At 43.8% G+C, this 18,565-nt stretch overlaps 1 protein-coding gene across 2 annotated transcripts in view; it reads right to left on the bottom strand.

Annotated features, from left to right (window-relative positions):
* Positions 1-18,565, bottom strand: part of dscaml1 (Down syndrome cell adhesion molecule like 1) — a 426,233-nt gene that overhangs the window by 1,215 nt on the left and 406,453 nt on the right. The window contains exons 29-35 of one of the 2 annotated variants that reach the window (XM_061878592.1): positions 16,029-16,184; positions 12,093-12,123; positions 11,852-11,970; positions 11,552-11,704; positions 11,185-11,379; positions 6,358-6,666; positions 1-1,877 (exon numbers count right to left, since the gene is read on the bottom strand). The exon at positions 1-1,877 is cut by the window's left edge and continues 1,215 nt beyond it. In XM_061878592.1, the coding sequence (XP_061734576.1) occupies positions 1,339-1,877; positions 6,358-6,666; positions 11,185-11,379; positions 11,552-11,704; positions 11,852-11,970; positions 12,093-12,123; positions 16,029-16,184 (1,502 nt within the window). In that variant the 3' untranslated portion in view covers positions 1-1,338. The remainder of the gene's footprint in view (positions 1,878-6,357; positions 6,667-11,184; positions 11,380-11,551; positions 11,705-11,851; positions 11,971-12,092; positions 12,124-16,028; positions 16,185-18,565) is intronic. The other variant, XM_061878593.1, reaches the window with a different exon arrangement.

Genomic DNA, 18,565 nt, shown 5'->3' with positions numbered 1-18,565 from the left:
ATCTGTGATGGTATGGGGGTGCATTAGTGCCCATGGCATGGGTAACTTACACATCTGTGAAGGTACCATTAATGCTGAAAGGTACATACAGCTTTAGGAACAACATATGCTGCAGTCTTTTTCATAGATGCCCCTGCTTATTTCAGCAAGACAATGCCAAGCCACATTCAGCACGTGTTACAACAGCGTGGCTTCGTAAAAAAAAAAGAGTGCGGGTACTTTCCTGGCCCGCCTGCAGTCCAGACCTGTCTCCCATGGAAAATGTGAGGCGCATTTTGAAGCGTAAAATACGACAGCGGGGACCCCGGACTGTTGAACGACTGAAACTCTACATAAAACAAGAATGGGAAATAATTCCACTTTGAAAGCTTCGACAATTAGTTTCCTCAGTTCCCAAAGGTTTATTGAGTGTTGTTAAAAGAAAAGGTGATGTAACACAATGGTGAACATGCCCTTTCCCAACTACTTTGGCACGTGTTGCAGCCATGAAATTCCAAGTTAATTATTATTTGCAAAAAAATAAAGTTTATGAGTTTGAACTTTAAATATCTTGTCTTTGTAGTGCATTGAATTGAATATGGGTTGAAAAGGATTTGCAAATCATTGTATTCCGTTTATATTTACATCTAACACAATTTCCCAACTCATATGGAAACAGGGTTTGTATATTTACACCCACACACGCACGTAGGCTTGAGGACCCCCTCAGGAACCAAAGACCTTCAATACCTTGCATGTTAAAGAGACTTCCCCACGTTCCACGAAGCGAACTCTGCTGCTTAATGCATCGGATTTGAACATGAAAATACGGGAAGTGAACAAACTGCTCAGACACCGTAGAAGGCCTAGGAATAAATTAAGATCTTTTTGTGCATGTTGAATTGTGCAAGTGTAAATGTGATGTTTGGCGAATCTTTACCTTTACCTTTACCATCCCGCCGTGGCACAACGCCGCTGGGACGCATCGCCGCCCTGCTGTGAAATTGGAGCGACCGGAAAACAAACCACGCTCGAAAGGGTTTTGTGCATATGTTGGCCCGACCAGAAGAAGAAAGCGTGTAGCGGATAGATAAAGAGATGGGGAAACGCAGTAGTAAGAGAAGGGGTGATCAGGCAGAAATAAAGGCCACCACCATGTGCTGTGGAGACCCAAACTCCTCCTTACTGCAGTGTCGATGGGAGCCCGAGCAGCCCCCTGCAGCCTGGCACGGTGCAGGCACCGATGGATGAGCTGGGCGTTGGTGTCTCCATCCGCCCGCTTGTCGATAGAAGCTCCCGACAAGCGCTGGCTAATCTTTTTAATAGAATTTCCAGAGGTAGGCCACCGTGACGCCCGGGCTACACCAGTGTGTAGGACTTGGAATAGGCCCCCGCCCCTCCATCCCTCTGCTTCTGTAGTCTGCCCAAGCCGGACGAGCTGCTCTCCAAGAGAGAGTCTCTGGATCCTCCCACCTTGGAGGAGGCGCCCCCAGTGGTAACTCCTGTGGCGCCCGCCGCCCCGCTGGAGGATGACGACGCTCCGGCCGCGGCCGCGCTCTGAGCCCCCGTGGCTGAGGAGCCCGGCATTGTAAGAGTCCTCTGGGGGAGCGTGGAGCAGCTGGAGCTGGTGGACATGCCTCCTGCACTCCCTCCCGAAGCCCCTCCTGCAGAAGCCCCAGAAGACGTGAGGTTGGACAGGCCGGAGTGGCCCATGGCGACGGCCTGCTGCTTGGCGGAGTCCATAGTCATGTGACGGCCCTGGCTGTGGTAGGCCCGCTGGGCCAGGCCACGGATGGAAGCCTCGCGGGGCGGGACCACCGGACACGGGTCGTGATGCTCCGACTGCTTTCGGAAGAATGGATCCGACTTCATGTAGAGGGGGATGTTGCAGTAGTCGCCTGGAGGGGGACAAGTCCAGCACAATAAGGAATAAATAGGAGTGCAAATACCCAGAATCCTTTGCAGCACTAACTCTTCCGGGACGCTAAAATATACACCTCATGTCCAAAATTCCAAGCTGCTGTTTTGAGGCATGTTAAAAAAAATTATGCACTTTGGGACTTCAATAATAAATATGGCAGTGAAGTGTTGGCATTTTTTTTCCATAACTTGAGATGATTTGTTTTGGAAAACCTTGTTATAAATAAATGATAAATGGGTTGTACTTGTATAGCGCTTTTCTACCTTCAAGGTACTCAAAGCGCTTTGACACTACTTCCACATTTACCCATTCACACACACATTCACACACTGATGGAGGGAGCTGCCATGCAAGGCGCCAACCAGCACCCATCAGGAGCAAGGGTGAAGTGTCTTGCTCAGGACACAACGGACATGACGAGGTTGGTACTAGGTGGGGATTGAACCAGGGACCCTCGGGTTGCGCACGGCCACTCTTCCACTGCGCCGCGCCGTCCCTACTAAAGCAGCTCTTGTAACAATTTACATGTTATGTTCTCAATGCACTCAACAGGCTATAGAGTGTTTTCCGTTCGGGCTCCAGTACTCTGGAATGCCCTCCCGGTAACAGTTCGAGATGCCACCTCAGTAGAAGCATTTAAGTCTCACCTTAAAACTCATTTATATACTCTAGCCTTTAAATAGACTCCCTTTTTAGACCAGTTGATCTGCCGTTTCTTTTCTTTTTCTTCTATGTCCCACTCTCCCTTGTGGAGGGGGTCCGGTCCGATCCGGTGGCCATGTACTGCTCGCCTGTGTATCGGCTGGGGACATCTCTGCGCTGCTGATCCGCCTCCGCTTGGGATGGTTTCCTGCTGGCTCCGCTGTGAACGGGACTCTCGCTGCTGTGTTGGATCCGCTTTGGACTGGACTCTCGCGACTGTGTTGGATCCATTGTGGATTGAACTTTCACAGTATCATGTTAGACCCGCTCGACATCCATTGCTTTCCTCCTCTCCAAGGTTCTCATAGTCATCATTGTCACCGACGTCCCACTGGGTGTGAGTTTTCCTTGCCCTTATGTGGGCCTACCGAGGATGTCGTGGTGGTTTGTGCAGCCCTTTGAGACACTAGTGATTTAGGGCTATATAAGTAAACATTGATTGATTGATTGAACAGTAATATAAACAAGGACGTGAAAATGATCCTCTCTACAAGCAGCAAAGCATTCCAGCAGGCGTTCGCTCCTATGTCGTCGTCTCACAGCGATCGAAGTTAAAATGGTCTTATCTTGTCGGGAGAACGACTTGCCATCGCTTTGGATCTGAGAGTTCCATAATGTCCCCTTTCTTTGTGCATTTCTACTTGCTATTTTTTGAGCTTAAGGCTCAACAGTAACTGAATGCCATTACATTACGGAATGGAAAGAGGATCAAAAAGGAGTCACGTGCGCAAATAAAAATGAGTGCCGTTTAAGAAACTTGTAGTTAGCGCATTAACTTTGACAGCCCTAAAAAATACATTTTAAATATATTATCAATCAATCAATCAATCAATGTTTATTTATATAGCCCCAAATCACAAATGTCTCAAAGGACTGCACAAATCATCACGACCACAACATCCCCGGAAGAACCCACAAAAGGGCAAGGAAAACCCACACCCAGTGGGCAGGGAGAATTCACATTCAGTGGGACGCCAGTGACAATGCTGACTATGAGAAACCTTGGAGAGGACCCCAGACGTGGGCAACCCCCCACCCCCCAGGGGACCGAAAGCAACGGACGCCGAGCGGGTCCAACACGACACTGCTAAAGCTCAATCCACAGTTGCTCCAAGACAGCAGCGAGAGTCCCGTCCACAGGAAACCATCTCAAGCGGATCAGCAGCGTAGAGATGTCCCCAACCGATACAGGCGAGCGGTCCATCCTGGGTCCCGACGAGCGGTCCATCCTGGGTCTCGACTCTGGACAGTCAGTAATTCATCCATGGTCATCGGACCGGACCCCCTCCACAAGGGAGGGGGGGACATAGGAGAAAGAAAAGAAGCGGCAGATCAACTGGTCTAAAAAGGAGGTCTATTTAAAGGCTAGAGTATACAGATGAGTTTTAAGATGAGACTTAAATGCTTCTACTGAGGTAGCATCTCGAACTGTTACCGGGAGGGCATTCCAGAGTACTGGAGCCCGAACGGAAAACGCTCTATAGCCCGCAGACTTTTTTTGAGCTCTAGGAATCACTAATAAGCCGGAGTCTTTTGAACGCAGATTTCTTGCCGGGACATATGGTACAATACAATCGGCAAGATAGGCTGGAGCTAGACCGTGTAGTATTTTATACGTAAGTAGTAAAAGCTTAAAGTCACATCTTAAGTGCACAGGAAGCCAGTGCAGGTGAGCCAGTACAGGCGTAATGTGATCAAACTTTCTTGTTCTTGTCAAAAGTCTAGCAGCCGCATTTTGTACCAACTGTAATCTTTTAATGCTAGACATGGGGAGACCCGAAAATAATACGTTACAGTAATCGAGACGAGACGTAACAAACGCATGGATAATGATCTCGGCGTCTTTAGTGGACAAAATGGAGCGAATTTTAGCGATATTATAGAGATGAAAGAAGGCCGTTTTAGTAACGCTTTTAATGTGTGCCTCAAAGGAGAGAGTTGGGTCGAAGATAATACCCAGATTTTTTACAGAGTCACCTTGTTTTATTATTTGGTTGTCAAATGTTAAAGTTGTATTATTAAATAGAGGTCGGTGTCTAGCAGGACCGATAATCAGCATTTCCGTTTTTTTGGCATTAAGTTGCAAAAAGTTAGCGGACATCCATTGTTTAATTTCATTAAGACACGCTTCCAACTGACTACAGTCCGGCGTGTTGGTCAGCTTTAGGGGCATGTAAAGAAGACTATTGTTACATTGTTTAATGCATCCAGCGGGGCATCACAACAAAATTAGGCAATAAATAAATAAATGATAAATGGGTTGTACTTGTATAGCGCTTTTCTAACTTCAAGGTACTCAAAGCGCTTTGACACTACTTCCACATTTACCCATTCACACACACATTCACACACTGATGGAGGGAGCTGCCATGCAAGGCGCCAACCAGCACCCATCAGGAGCAAGGGTGAAGTGTCTTGCTCAGGACACAACGGACGTGACGAGGTTGGATTTGAACCAGGGACCCTCGGGTTGCGCACGGCCACTCTCCCCACTGCGCTACGCCGTCCCATAATAATGTGTTAATAATGTGTTAATTAATTCCACGGCTGTATATATCGGTATCGGTTGATATCGGTATCGGTAATTAAGAGTTGGACAATATCGGACATCTCTATAAAAGAACATAATGTCATGGCTGTCTTGAGTTTCCAAAAATTTCTACAACTCTTATTTTTTTTGTGATTGAGTGATTGGAGCACATGCTTGTTGGTCACAAAAAACATTCATGAAGTTTGGTTCTTTTATGAATTTATTATGGTTCTACTGAAAATGTGACCAAATCGGCTGGGTCAAAAGTATACGTACAGCAGTGGTTCTCAACCTTTTTTCAGTGATGTACCCACCGTGAAATTTTTGGGGATTTTTCGGTTGGTAGAGCGGCCGTGCCAGCAACTTGGGGGTTGCAGGTTCGATTCCCGCTTCCGCCATCCCGGTCACTGCCGTTGTGTCCTTGGGCAAGACACTTTTACCCACCTGCTCCCAGTGCCACCCACACTGGTTTAAATGTAACTTAGATATTGGGTTTCACCATGTAAAGCGCTTTGAGTCACTAGAGAAAAGCGCTATATAAATATAATTCACTTCACTTCCCTATTTAGACCAAAGCATTTTTGGTTGAAAAACAAAAGAGATAAAGAAGTAAAATACAGCACCAAGTCATCAGTTTCTGATTTATTAAATTGTATAACAGTGCAAAATATTGCTCATTTGTAGTGGCCTTTTTTTAACTATTTGGAAAAAAAGATATAAAAATAACTAAAAAAAAAATGTTTGGACACCCCTGCCCTATAGGGATCCATCCATCCATCCATCCATTTTCTACCGCTTATTCCCTTGCGGGTCGCGGGGGGCGCTGGCGCCTATCTCAGCTACAATTGGGCGGAAGACGGGGTACACCCTGGACAAGTCGCCACCTCATCGCAGGGCCAACACAGATAGACAGACAACATTCACACTCACATTCACACACTAGGGCCAATTTAGTGTTGCCAATCAACCTATCCCCAGGTGCATGTCTTTGGAAGTGGGAGGAAGCCGGAGTACCCGGAGGGAACCCACGCAGTCACGGGGAGAACATGCAAACTCCACACAGAAAGATCCCGAGCCTGGGATTGAACCCAGGACTGCAGGACCTTCGTATTGTGAGGCAGACGCACTAACCCCTCTGCCACCGTGAAGCCCTATAGGGATCCAAACAACCATATTTCTTAGACTAGTTTGGAAGAACGACGGACAAATAAATGGGACGACTTACTCTTGGCGCGATGCGGGATGGGCACGGCAACATTCTTGCCTCGGTCGTAGTCCTGGGGTTTGGGCGGCGAGGCCGTGAACCTGCAAATTCCGGGCTCTGATGGCGTACTCATGGACGTCATGCTGTCGCCGTTGTCATTGGTGCCCGTGGTCATCTGGTCGGACGAGCTGTCGGAGATGAAGCACTCGGTGATCTCGAACTTGGCGTGTTGCAAGTGCTCCTCCAGCTTGGCGTGCTCGTACGCCCTGGCCAGCTCCTCGTAGGTGGATGAGGCGCTTTCCGTCGACACCATGCTGTTACGACCCTTATCTGGGGAAAAAGGGAGGATCGGTCATTCCAGATAGAAAATATGGACAAAAGTGTAGAGCAGGGGTCACCAAAGCAAGCTGGTCTCGCCTTGCTCGACATTTTTAATTCTAAGAGAGACAAAACTCAAATAGAATTTGAAAATCCAAGAAAATATTTTAAAAACTAGTTTAAATCAATTCATTTATTTTTTTCACTTTGCTTCTTATAACTTTCAGAAAGACAATTTTAGAGAAAAAATACAACCTTAAAAATGATTGTAGGATTTTTAAACACATATACATTTTTACCTTTTAAATTCCTTCCTCTTCTTTCCTGACAATTTAAATCAATGTTCAAGTATTTTTTTTATTTTTTTATTGTAAAGAATAATAAATACATTTGAATTTAATCATTCATTTTAACTTCTTTTTTTTTGACCAAGAATATTTGTGAAATATTTCTTCAAACTTATTATGATTATGCTTATTATGATTAGTCTGGCAAATCTAGAAAATCTGTAGAATCAAATTTAAATCTTATTTCAAAGTCTTTTAAATTTATTTTAAAATTTTTGTTCTGGAAAATCTAGAAGAAATAAGGATTTGTCTTTGTTAGAAATATAGCTTGGTCCAATTTGTTATATATTCTAACAAAGTGCAGATTGGATTTTAACCTATTTAAAACATGTCATCAAAATTCTAAAATTAATATTAATCAGGAAAAATTACCAATGATGTTAAATAAATGATAAATGGGTTGTACTTGTATAGCGCTTTTCTACCTTCAAGGTATATACCTTTATATACATATATACACACATATATACCTATACTGTATACTCAAAGCGCTTTGACACTACTTCCACATTTACCCATTCACACACACATTCACACACTGATGGAGGGAGCTGCCATGCAAGGCGCCAACCAGCACCCATCAGGAGCAAGGGTGAAGTGTCTTGCTCAGGACACAACGGACGTGACGAGGTTGGTACTAGGTGGGAATTGAACCAGGGACCCTCGGGTTGCGCACGGCCACTCTCCCCCTGCGCCACGCCGTCCCTAAATTCTTTTTTAAATTCTTTTCAAAAAGATTCGAATTAGCTAGTTTTTCTCTTCATTTTTTTCGGTTGAATTTTTAATTTTAAAGAGTCGAAATTGAAGATATACTATGTTTAAAAATTTAATTTTAATTTTTTGTGTGTTTTCTCCTCTTTTAAACCGTTCAATTAAGTGTTTTTCCATCATTTATTCTCTACAAAAAACCTCTCGTAAAAGGAAAAAAAATGTACGACAAAATGACGGACAGAAATACCCCTTTTTTTATATATATAGATTTATTTATTAAAGGTAAATTGAGCAAATTGGCTATTTCTGGCAATTTATTTAAGTGTGTATCAAACTGGTAGCCCTTCGCATTAATCAGTACCCAAGAAGTAGCTCTTGGTTTTAAAAAGGTTGGTGACCCCTGGTGTAGACATACACCCTTAAAAACTGTAGAGTGGATCAATTTTCTAAAATATATATTCATTACACATTTTGTCCACACATTTAGGGGACAGACATGAACTTTTCTTTTTCCGGAGAACCAGCGTCCTCGACAGTACACTGCAAAAAGTCAGTTTTCATAGACAAGAAAAAAAAAAATACAAAAATGAGGGGTATTATATTCAAACTGAGCAAAATTATCTGCCAAAACAAGTCAAATTAGCTAACCAAAATAAACCCAAAAATACCTTAAAATAAGTATATTCTCACTAATAAAAAGTGCACTTTTCTTGGTAGAAAAATTAAGAGACCTTTTGGCTCAATATGTTGAAAAATATTCTTAAATGAAGTAAATGCTAGAGTCATTATCTTGACATGACGATATGCGCTCGGCATCATGATTTTTTTTTTTTCATCCTTGAAATAAGAAATTATTACTTTAAAAAAGTAGTTTTATACTTGTGAGTGTTGATGACAGAGCTTTGCAACAGTTGATATTCTAGTTTCAAGCATGTTTTACTCAATATAGGTCATAAAACGTCAGCCACAAGCTGTAATATCTTACTGAGATCATTTAGGACCAAAACACTTAAAACGAGTAAAACACTCACAGAAAATCTGCTTCGTGAGAAGAATTATCTTATCAGACAGAAAATAAGCAAATATCACCCTTATTTGAGATATTTAATCTTACAAACCCCGTTTCTATATGAGTTGGGAAATTGTGTTAGATTTAAATATAAACAAAATACAATGATTTGCAAATAAATTTCAACCCATATTCAGTTGAATATGCTACAAAGACAACATATTTGATGTTCAAACTTTTGTGCAAATAATCATTAACTTTAGAATTTGATGCCAGCAAAACATGACAAAGAAGTTGGGAAAGGTGGCAATAAATACTGATAAAGTTGAGGAATGCTCATCAAACACTTATATGGAACATCCCACAGGTGTGCAGGCTAATTGGGAACAGGTGGGTGCCATGATTGGGTATAAAAGCAGCTTCCATGAAGTGCTAAGTAGTTCACAAACAAGGATGGGGCGAGGGTCACCACTTTGTAAGCAAATTGTCAAACAGTTTTAGAACGACATTTTTCAACGAGCTATTACAAGGAATTTAGGGATTTTACCATCTACGGTCCGTAAAATCATCAAAAGGTTCAGAGAATCTGGAGAAATCACTGCATGTAAGCGATGATATTATGGACCTTTGATTCCTCAGGGGGTACTGCATCAAAAACCAACATCAATGTGTAAACGATATCACCACATGGGCTCAGGAATAAAATGTATGAGTTTGAACATCAAATATCTTGTCTTTGTAGTGCATTCAATTGAATATGGGTTGAAAAGGTTTATATTTACATCTAACACAATTTCCCAACTCATACGGAAAAGTACTTAGATTTCAGTTTCTGCAGTGTTGTCCCGAGTAGTCCGTCTGCCTTCCACTAAGCTGCAACCTCGTCATGAAATACCATATTTATGCTATAATTCTAATTTTGAACCAAATCTACAGGGGGCACCGCAAATGTCGTTGACACCACCCTGCAATGTGACTGCAAGCTATCTTACTGAGATCATTTAGGACCAAAACTCTTAAAACAAGTAAAACACTCTCACATAAAATCTGCTTCGTGAGAAGAAATATCTTATCAGACAGAAAATAAGCAAATATCACCCTTATTTGAGATATTTCATCTTACAAACCCCGTTTCTATATGAGTTGGGAAATTGTGTTAGATGTAAATATAAACAAAATACAATGATTTGCAAATAAATTTCAAGCCATATTCAGTTGAAAATGCTACAAAGACAACATATTTGATGTTCAAACTTTTGTGCAAATAATCATTAACTTTAGAATTTGATGCCAGCAAAACGTGACAAAGAAGTTGGGAAAGGTGGCGATTAATACTGATAAAGTTGAGGAATGCTCATCAAACACTTATTTGGAACATCCCACAGGTGTGCAGGCTAATTGGGAACAGGTGGGTGCCATGATTGGGTATAAAAGCAGCTTCCATGAAGTGCTAAGTAATTCACAAACAAGGATGGGGCGAGGGTCACCACTTTGTAAGCAAATTGTCGAACGGTTTTAGAACGACATTTTTCAACGAGCTATTACAAGGAATTTAGGGGTTTTTACCATCTACGGTCCGTAAAATCATCAAAAGGTTCAGAGAATCTGGAGAAATCACTGCACATAAGCGATGATATTATGGACCTTTGATTCCTCAGGGGGTACTGCATCAAAACCCAACATCAGTGTGTAAAGGATATCACCACATGGGCTCAGGAATAGAGTTTATGAGTTTGAACATCAAATATCTTGTCTTTGTAGTGCATTTAATTGAATATGGGTCGAAAAGGTTTATATTTACATCCAACACAATTTCCCAACTCATACGGAAACGTGGTTCGTACTTAGATTTCAGTTTCTGCAGTGTTGTCCCGAGTACATACATACATAGCTGTATGTATGTAGAAGTGTCTGGTTGTATCTGCTGCTTTAATGTCTTTAATGTCCTCTTTGTTCTTTGATGTTTCCCTCTTACACACATGGAAGAGGGATGTGTACTATGGCTATGAGTTGTTGTTGTTGTTTTTTTGTTTTTTTTCTCCCTTGGCCTCAGTCTGCACCCCCACTCCAGGGCCTAGGCTAAGACCGATTTTTTAATTTTATTTTAATCTTCTATTTTTTTCTTCCCCCCCCCACCCCCCTTGTTTACCTGTATGTCATCTTTTTTGTAAGGGGCGCTGGAAGCCGGCAGACCCGTCAGCGATCCTGTTCTGTCTCCCTGTAATGTTTGTCTGATCTTGAATGGGATTGTGCTGAAAATTGTAATTTTCCTGAAGGAACTCTCCTGACGGAATAAATAAAGTACTATCTAGTCCGTCTGCCTTCCAGTAAGCTGCAACCTCGTCATGAAATACCATATTTATGCTATAATTCTACTTTTGAACCAAATCTAAAGGCACCACCCTGCAATGTGACTGCAAGAACCCCGGAATACTCTCACTGTCATGCCTGACATGTGCCAACCTGTGTCCTGCGAGAGGCTGGCGCTGTAGCTGTCACTTTCGGTGACGGTGATGCCATGCTGCGAGCTGACCGTGCGCCAGTCCGAGGCGAGAACGCGGGCCGGCGTGGAGGCCTGACACTTGGTCAGAGTCCACTGACTGGAGTAGCGGTTCCTTATACTGTGGGCGGATTTGATGCTCTTCCTGGAAACGGGGTCTGATAGATTAAAATGGACAGGTTAGATGTTGTCTGCGTGGGTGGAAGGAACAACAATGGAGGGTTCAACAAACCAGGAAGACAAGTGGGTCATATAGGTATATACTTGCATTGCTTCAATGAGTTTTTCTCAGATTGGTGAGAAGGCCCGACAAGGAGAAGGAGCACTTACTGGTTCCTGGTCTGATGTCTGACATGTCAATCAAAGGACCAGTGTTCTGGATGAGAGCAGGGTGGTGAACGGACACACCTGCGCAGAAGCTTTGGGGGTTCCCGGTCTGATTGAACTCCGTGTCTGTCACAGGTATGGTGGCCTTGTCCTCACCTGCCCGAAGCACAAACAGATCAAGCAAAGCAGTGAATTCTGCGCCCGGCGGTGTTTATTATTCCTGTGAGAGACGCACACAGATGCAAGCACAACAACACTCTGTGGCTCTCTCTCTCTCTCTCTCTCTTTCTGCCTTCCTCTCACCGATCTGCTTGATGCCCTCTTTGTCTTCGATCAGCAGCTGCACTCTCGGGATGTCGATGTGTAAGCGCGGGCCTTGAGGCGGCCCCTTCACCGGGGTATCAAAGCTTCGGTTGTTCTTGCTGCTCCAGACACACACACACACACACACACACACTGGGTTGGGATACGGCCAAATTTGCAGGTTTTACCCGCCTCGTGGGGTCTTACACTATGAGCAAAGAGAGGGACGGTTAAACCTTACCTGATCAGCATCTCCGCCAGGCTTTTGGCATCTAGGAAAAATAAATGCATAAAATAAAAATATATTACATTTTTCCATCCATCCATCCATCTTCTTCCGCTTATCCGAGGTCGCGTCGCGGGGGCAGCAGCCTAAGCAGGGAAACCCAGACTTCCCTCTCCCCAGCCACTTCGTCTAGCTCTTCCCGGGGGATCCCGAGGCGTTCCCAGGCCAGCCGGGAGACATAGTCTTCCCAACGTGTCCTGGGTCTTCCCCGGTTGGACGTGCCCTAAACACCTCCCTAGGGAGGCGTTCGGGTGGCATCCTGACCAGATGCCCGAACCACCTCATCTGGCTCCTGTCGATGTGAAGGAGCAGCGGCTTTACTTTGAGTTCCTCCCGGATGGCAGAGCTTCTCAGCCTATCTCTAAGGGAGAGACCTGGAAACTCATTTGGGCCGCTTGTACCCGTGATCTTATCCTTTCGGTCATGACCCAAAGCTCATGACCATAGGTGAGGATGGGAACGTAGATCGACCGGTAAATTGAGAGCTTTGCCTTCCGGCTCAGCTCCTTCTTCACCACAACGGATCGGTACAACGTCCGCATTACTGAAGACGCCGCACCGATCCGCCTGTCGATCTCACGATCCACTCTTCCCTCACTCGTGAACAAGACTCCTAGGTACTTGAACTCCTCCACTTGGGGCAGGGTCTCCTCCCCAACCCGGAGATGGCATTCCACCCTTTTCCGGGCGAGAACCATGGACTCGGACTTGGAGGTGCTGATTCTCATTCCGGTCGCTTCACACTCGGCTGCGAACCGATCCAGTGAGAGCTGAAGATCCCGGCCAGATGAAGCCATCAGGACCACATCATCGGCAAAAAGTAGAGACCTAATCCTGCGGTCACCAAACCGGAACCCCTCAATGCCTTGACTGCGCCTAGAAATTCTGTCCATAAAAGTTATGAACAGAATCGGTGACAAAGGACAGCCTTGGCGGAGTCCAACCCTCACTGGAAATGTGTCCGACTTACTGCCAGCAATGCGGACCAAGCTCTGGCACTGATCATACAGGGAGCGGACCGCCACAATAAGACAGTCCGATACCCCATACTCTCTGAGCACTCCCCACAGGACTTCCCGAGGGACACGGTCAAATGCCTTCTCCAAGTCCACAAAGCACATGTAGACTGGTTTCGCAAACTCCCATGCACCCTCAAGAACCCTGCGGACAGTATAGAGCTGGTCCACAGTTCCACAACCAGGACGAAAACCACACTGTTCCTCCTGAATCCGAGGTTCGACTACATTTTTATTAATCCAAATTTTAATATGAATATGATCAGCTGGACTCTTGACGGAATTGACACAGTCTTTTCGACAAGAGGTTCTGGGGGAGCCTGGCTGCCCTGATGGAACCATCGCTGCGGGTTACGTGAGAGACTCCTGGAACACATGCAGGATCATGTGCCTCTCAGCGCTTTCCATCGAGGACGTCGAGGACATCTACCTATTTGGAACTGAGATCGCGGGGCACTTGCTGATTGCTCTGGTGTATCGACAAATTCGGAAGACGATGGGAGCCACTCAAGGGGCCCAACGGCTGTTCAACGCAATGGAAGGATTGGGTCGGGCTGTGGGAACACAGACTGGGGCGATTTCTGAGGTGAATGGCAAAATGGATCTCATCTTGGAAAAGTTTGTAGAGAAGGAATAATTAATTGGAATGAAGGAATCCAGCATGGACAAACAGAGAGATAAGTCACTATTTTTGTCTCCTCGAAGAAAAACAACTTCTTAATCTATGATTTGGACTCCCTTAAATGGCCTTGGTATGGGAACGGGCTGTTCTGAAGAAAATCTCCCGAGGTCTCCTCAAAGATAGACACTTTTGACCTTCCTTTTAGTCAACAACAACACTAAACTTTATTGGCCTCAGGCATACAAAAATATTCATCATCTCTCCCAAAGTTATTTGGGTATATACGCACACTAGAGATGCCCGGATAGGCAATTATATCATCCGCAACCGCATCACCAAAGTCGTCATCCACCCGAACCAACATTTTATCAGAAAAGCATCCGCCCGCCACCCGCCCGCTGAAATACATCAGACGTTGGCCACCTTTACCACTCACAGAGCTATCTAAACCCGTTTCACTGAGTAACGGAGACATTTGGACCCGCTAACGTTCTCGCGATAATCCAATTGGCGTTCATCCTGATGACAAGGATATGGGCGTGCTGTGAAGCCATTGCCTTTGACACCAACAACATGTACACACCGATTGTTAGTCTGGCAACATGTTGTGTGCAGCTTCCGCAATCACACGTACAAGATTGAAAGGCATACTGGGTGATACAGAGTACACTAATGGTTGTGATATAAACAACTTTAACACTTACTAATATGCGCTACGCTGTGAAGCCACACCAAACAAGATTGACAAACACATTTCGGGAGAACATCCTGACAGTAACACCACATAAACGCAACACAACAAAAACCCAGAATCCTTTGTATCCGTGACGGTTCCTGAATATATTTTACACCCCCGCCCACCTTACCGACGCACGGGGAAGGGGGGGGTTTGCTGCTAGCGGGGTGTATAAAATAGTCAGTAGTCTCATGGATACAAAGGATTCTGGGTATTTGTTGTGTTGCGTTTATGTTGTGTTACTGGGAGGATGTCCTCCCGAAATGTGTTTGTCAAACTTGTTTGGTGTGGCTTCACAGCGTGGCGCATATTACTTAGAGTGTTAAAATTGTTTATATCACAACCATTAGTGTACTCTGTGTCACCCAGTATGCCTTGCAGTCGTGTGCGTGTTGCCTCGGAAGCCACACACAACATGTTGCTGGACTGACAAGCAGATCGTACATGTTGTCGAAGGCGACAAAGTCAATGGCTTCCTAGCACGCCCTAATACTTATTATCTGGGTGACTGCCAGTAGTCAATCTAGAGAATATTAGCGTCTCCTATTGTCTTCTTCGCTTTGTGACGCGGGTCTTAAATGGCTCTTTGAAAGGTAAAGGATACCGATCCCGGAACCATGTATATCAAATATTTCCGGACGGTTCAACCGCCACCCGCCCGAATCTAATTAAAATCTATTTTTTTCGTCATGTCACCCGCCCGACCCGCAGATAACTCCGCGGATGAGACCGCAAACCGCGCATCTCTAACGGACACACATGACCCCCACCCTTGAAATCAACGCCTTCACCACTGCTTAATTCCCCTGGGGCTGTGGATGGCTGAGCAGCGCTATACAGCATCAGCAAGTCTCCTCAAACCCACCCCCCTCTCTCTGTTGCAATTGGTGGGACATACGTGCCATGTCTTAATGTGTGTCATGCTATGTGAGGTTTTTTTCCTTGGACTTAGTCTGGACCCCCTCCTGAGGGTTTAGCCTTAGACTGATATTTTTTTACTCCCCCCTCCTCTCACCCAGTGTTACCCTTTTCTCACCTTTATAAGGAGCGCCGTAAAAATGGCTGATCCGTTGGCGGTCCCGTCTTCTCTCCTTGTAACGTATGTCTGCTCTTAGTGGGACTGTGCCGAGAATTTAATTTTCAGTTCTTATGTGTCTTGTGCATGTTAAGAATTGACAATAAATAATCTGAATCTCTGAATAATATCGGACTGCTGGTATTACCGGCCTATAAATGCCTTGAAACATGATATCGGAAATTATCGGTATCTGTTACCCAAAGCTGATGACCATAGGTGAGGATGGGAACGTAGATCGACCGGTAAATTGAGAGCTTTGCCTTCCGGCTCAGCTCCTTCCTCACCACAACGGATCGGTACAACGTCCGCATTACTGAAGACGCCGCATCGATCCGCCTGTCGATCTCACGATCCACTCTTCACCCACTCGTAAACAAAGTGAAACTCTTTTCCAAAATCCGCTCCCCCTTTTTACAGCCCGACTTTGTTTTTCTCTCACCTCGGAGTCTCTTCAGCCTCTTTTCTTTGCGTTTCTTGCGGATAATGAAGAGGAGAGCCACGCCAAGAGTGACCAGGATCACAGGGCAGCCGATAGAAAACAGCTTCTTCACGTCGTCGTTTTTTTCCAGGGGAGACTTGATTGGCGGAATGGTGCCTGCAGGCATGAAAATGTATTAAAACTCAATAGTGTGTCATTACAATGAGGGCATTTATTTATCCGAACTGAAAAAAAAAAAGACAGTAGGAATTGCAAAAGGGGACTCTACCCATCAAACACTGTATCCACTTTAAAATAATTCTCCTCACTTTCAAAACAATCCATAACTTGGCTCCGTCATTTCTCTCTGAGCTCTGCTCCATGTCGCCAGGCCCTCACGTTCCCTAAGATCTTCTTCATCCATCCATCTCACTGTCCCCTTATTTCAGGAGTGTCCAAACATTTTCCACAGAAAAAATTTAAGATATTTTTCATTTTCAAACCATATATGGATTTTTTATTTTTTTTATCCTTGGGGGTCCTGGGGAGCATAGAGGGTCTCAGTCACTAAAATGTTGAAAATAAGTCAAATTATTTTTTATTTAATGCTTACAGTAAATCTTTATATCAACTTGAGGTTGATATAAAGTAAAACAAATAAGGTTTTATGCCTTTTCTGTCAAAGACAACTTTGTTTTTTTATAGTAAAACTGAAATATGCAGTATTTCGATAGATAAATAGTACTTTATTGATTCCTTCAGGAGAGTTCCTTTATTTAGCAATTAAAGCCCTCAAAGATCAATAATGCAGGACACCATTGATTTTAATGATTTAATATTTTTGAGTAATCACAGTGAAAAGTTAAATAAAATCCTATTAAACATATTTGAGATCCGAAAGGTTCCCCACTCATAAAGTGATACATTTTTATTATTTTTTTTTTTTTTACTTTTAAAACTTAAATTTCAAGATCAACTTCCGATATATCTGTCGATTTTTAAGTTTGAACTATTATTTTGTTTGTTTTATGCTCTTTGATGTTTTTATGTGGCAACCACACAACATATGCAATAGAGATGCGCGGATAGGCAATTACATCATCCGCAACTGCATCACCAAAGTCGCCATCCACCCGAACCAACATTATATCACAACCGCAACCGCCCGCCACCCGCCCGTTGAAAATGTATGCTCTTTTGTCAAAACTTTGATGTTTTTATATGGCAACCACACAACATATGCAATATTTTTTTCCACATAAAACATTTTAAAGTGATAATTTTTAAGTAATAATTCATTATAACATAGATTTTTTTGTCCATTTTTTTTTGACCAATGGAAAAAAAAGAAAAAGACAAAAGGAACAAAAAAACTGCCTTAAAGGCACTGCCTTTAGCGTTCTCTACATGTAGTCATGTCCTCTTTTCCTCTATATAAATATGCGGCTTTTTTCACACACATATGCGAATGCCACGCATACTTGGTCAACAGCCATACAGGTCACACTGAGGGTGGCCGTATAAACAACTTTAACATTGTTACAAATATGCGCCACACTGTGAACCCTACGCCAAACAAGAATGACAAAACACATTTCGGGAGAACAACCGCACCGTAACACAACATAAACACAACAGAACAAATACCCAGAAACCCTTGCAGCACTAACTCTTCCAGCCACCAAACCCCGCCCACCTCATTTTTATTTTATTTTCACATTTATTAGCCAGTGGAAAAAGTTAATGTTGATATTTACCTCAAAAGGCTGTAAATAGAAAAGAGGCATTCATTTTTTAAATTACATTTTATTTAATACACCACTAATGTTTTTTCGTTTGTTTTTTGAAAGTTGATTTTGCACTATTACGTTATATAAGCTCTGCCTGTTCCATGGGAGGAAGCCCGAGTCCCCGGAAGGAACCCACGCAGTCACGGGGAGAACATGCAAACTCCACACAGAAAGATCCCGAGCCCGGGATTGAACCCAGGACTACTCAGGACTTTCGTATTGTGAGGCAGATGCACTAACCCCTGGTCCACCGTGCTGCCCTATTTAAGCCTTGCTTGTTCAATACATCCCTCCATCCATTTTCTACCGCTTATTCCCTTTCGGGGTCGCGGGGGGTGCTGGCGCCTATCTCAGCTACAATCGGGCGGAAGGCAAGGTACACCCAGGACAAGTCGCCACCTCATCGCAGGGCCAACACAGATAGACAGACAACATTCACACATATTTTTTTCCACATAAAACATTTTAAAGTGATAATTTTTAAGTAATAATTCATTATAACATAGATTTTTTTGTCCATTTTTTTTTGAGCAATGGAAAAAAAAGAAAAAGACAAAAGGAACAAAAAAACTGCCTTAAAGGCACTGCCTTTAGCGTTCTCTACATGTAGTCATGTCCTCTTGGTAGCTTTGTGTCAACATTCCCACTTTTTCTCATTAGATTTCACCTCATTCCACTTTCTTTAGATTTTTATTTTTGCAAAACTATAAATTTTGCAATTTTTGCAGAATGTGTGGCGGGCCGCACTTTGGACACTCCTGCCTTATT

Source organism: Nerophis ophidion, linkage group LG18 (assembly GCF_033978795.1).
Source record: "Nerophis ophidion isolate RoL-2023_Sa linkage group LG18, RoL_Noph_v1.0, whole genome shotgun sequence".
In the NCBI taxonomy this organism is placed as follows: Eukaryota; Metazoa; Chordata; class Actinopteri; order Syngnathiformes; family Syngnathidae; genus Nerophis; species Nerophis ophidion.
The sequence above is the reverse complement of the archived record's forward strand: the minus strand, read 5'-3'. Positions and strand labels throughout refer to the sequence as shown.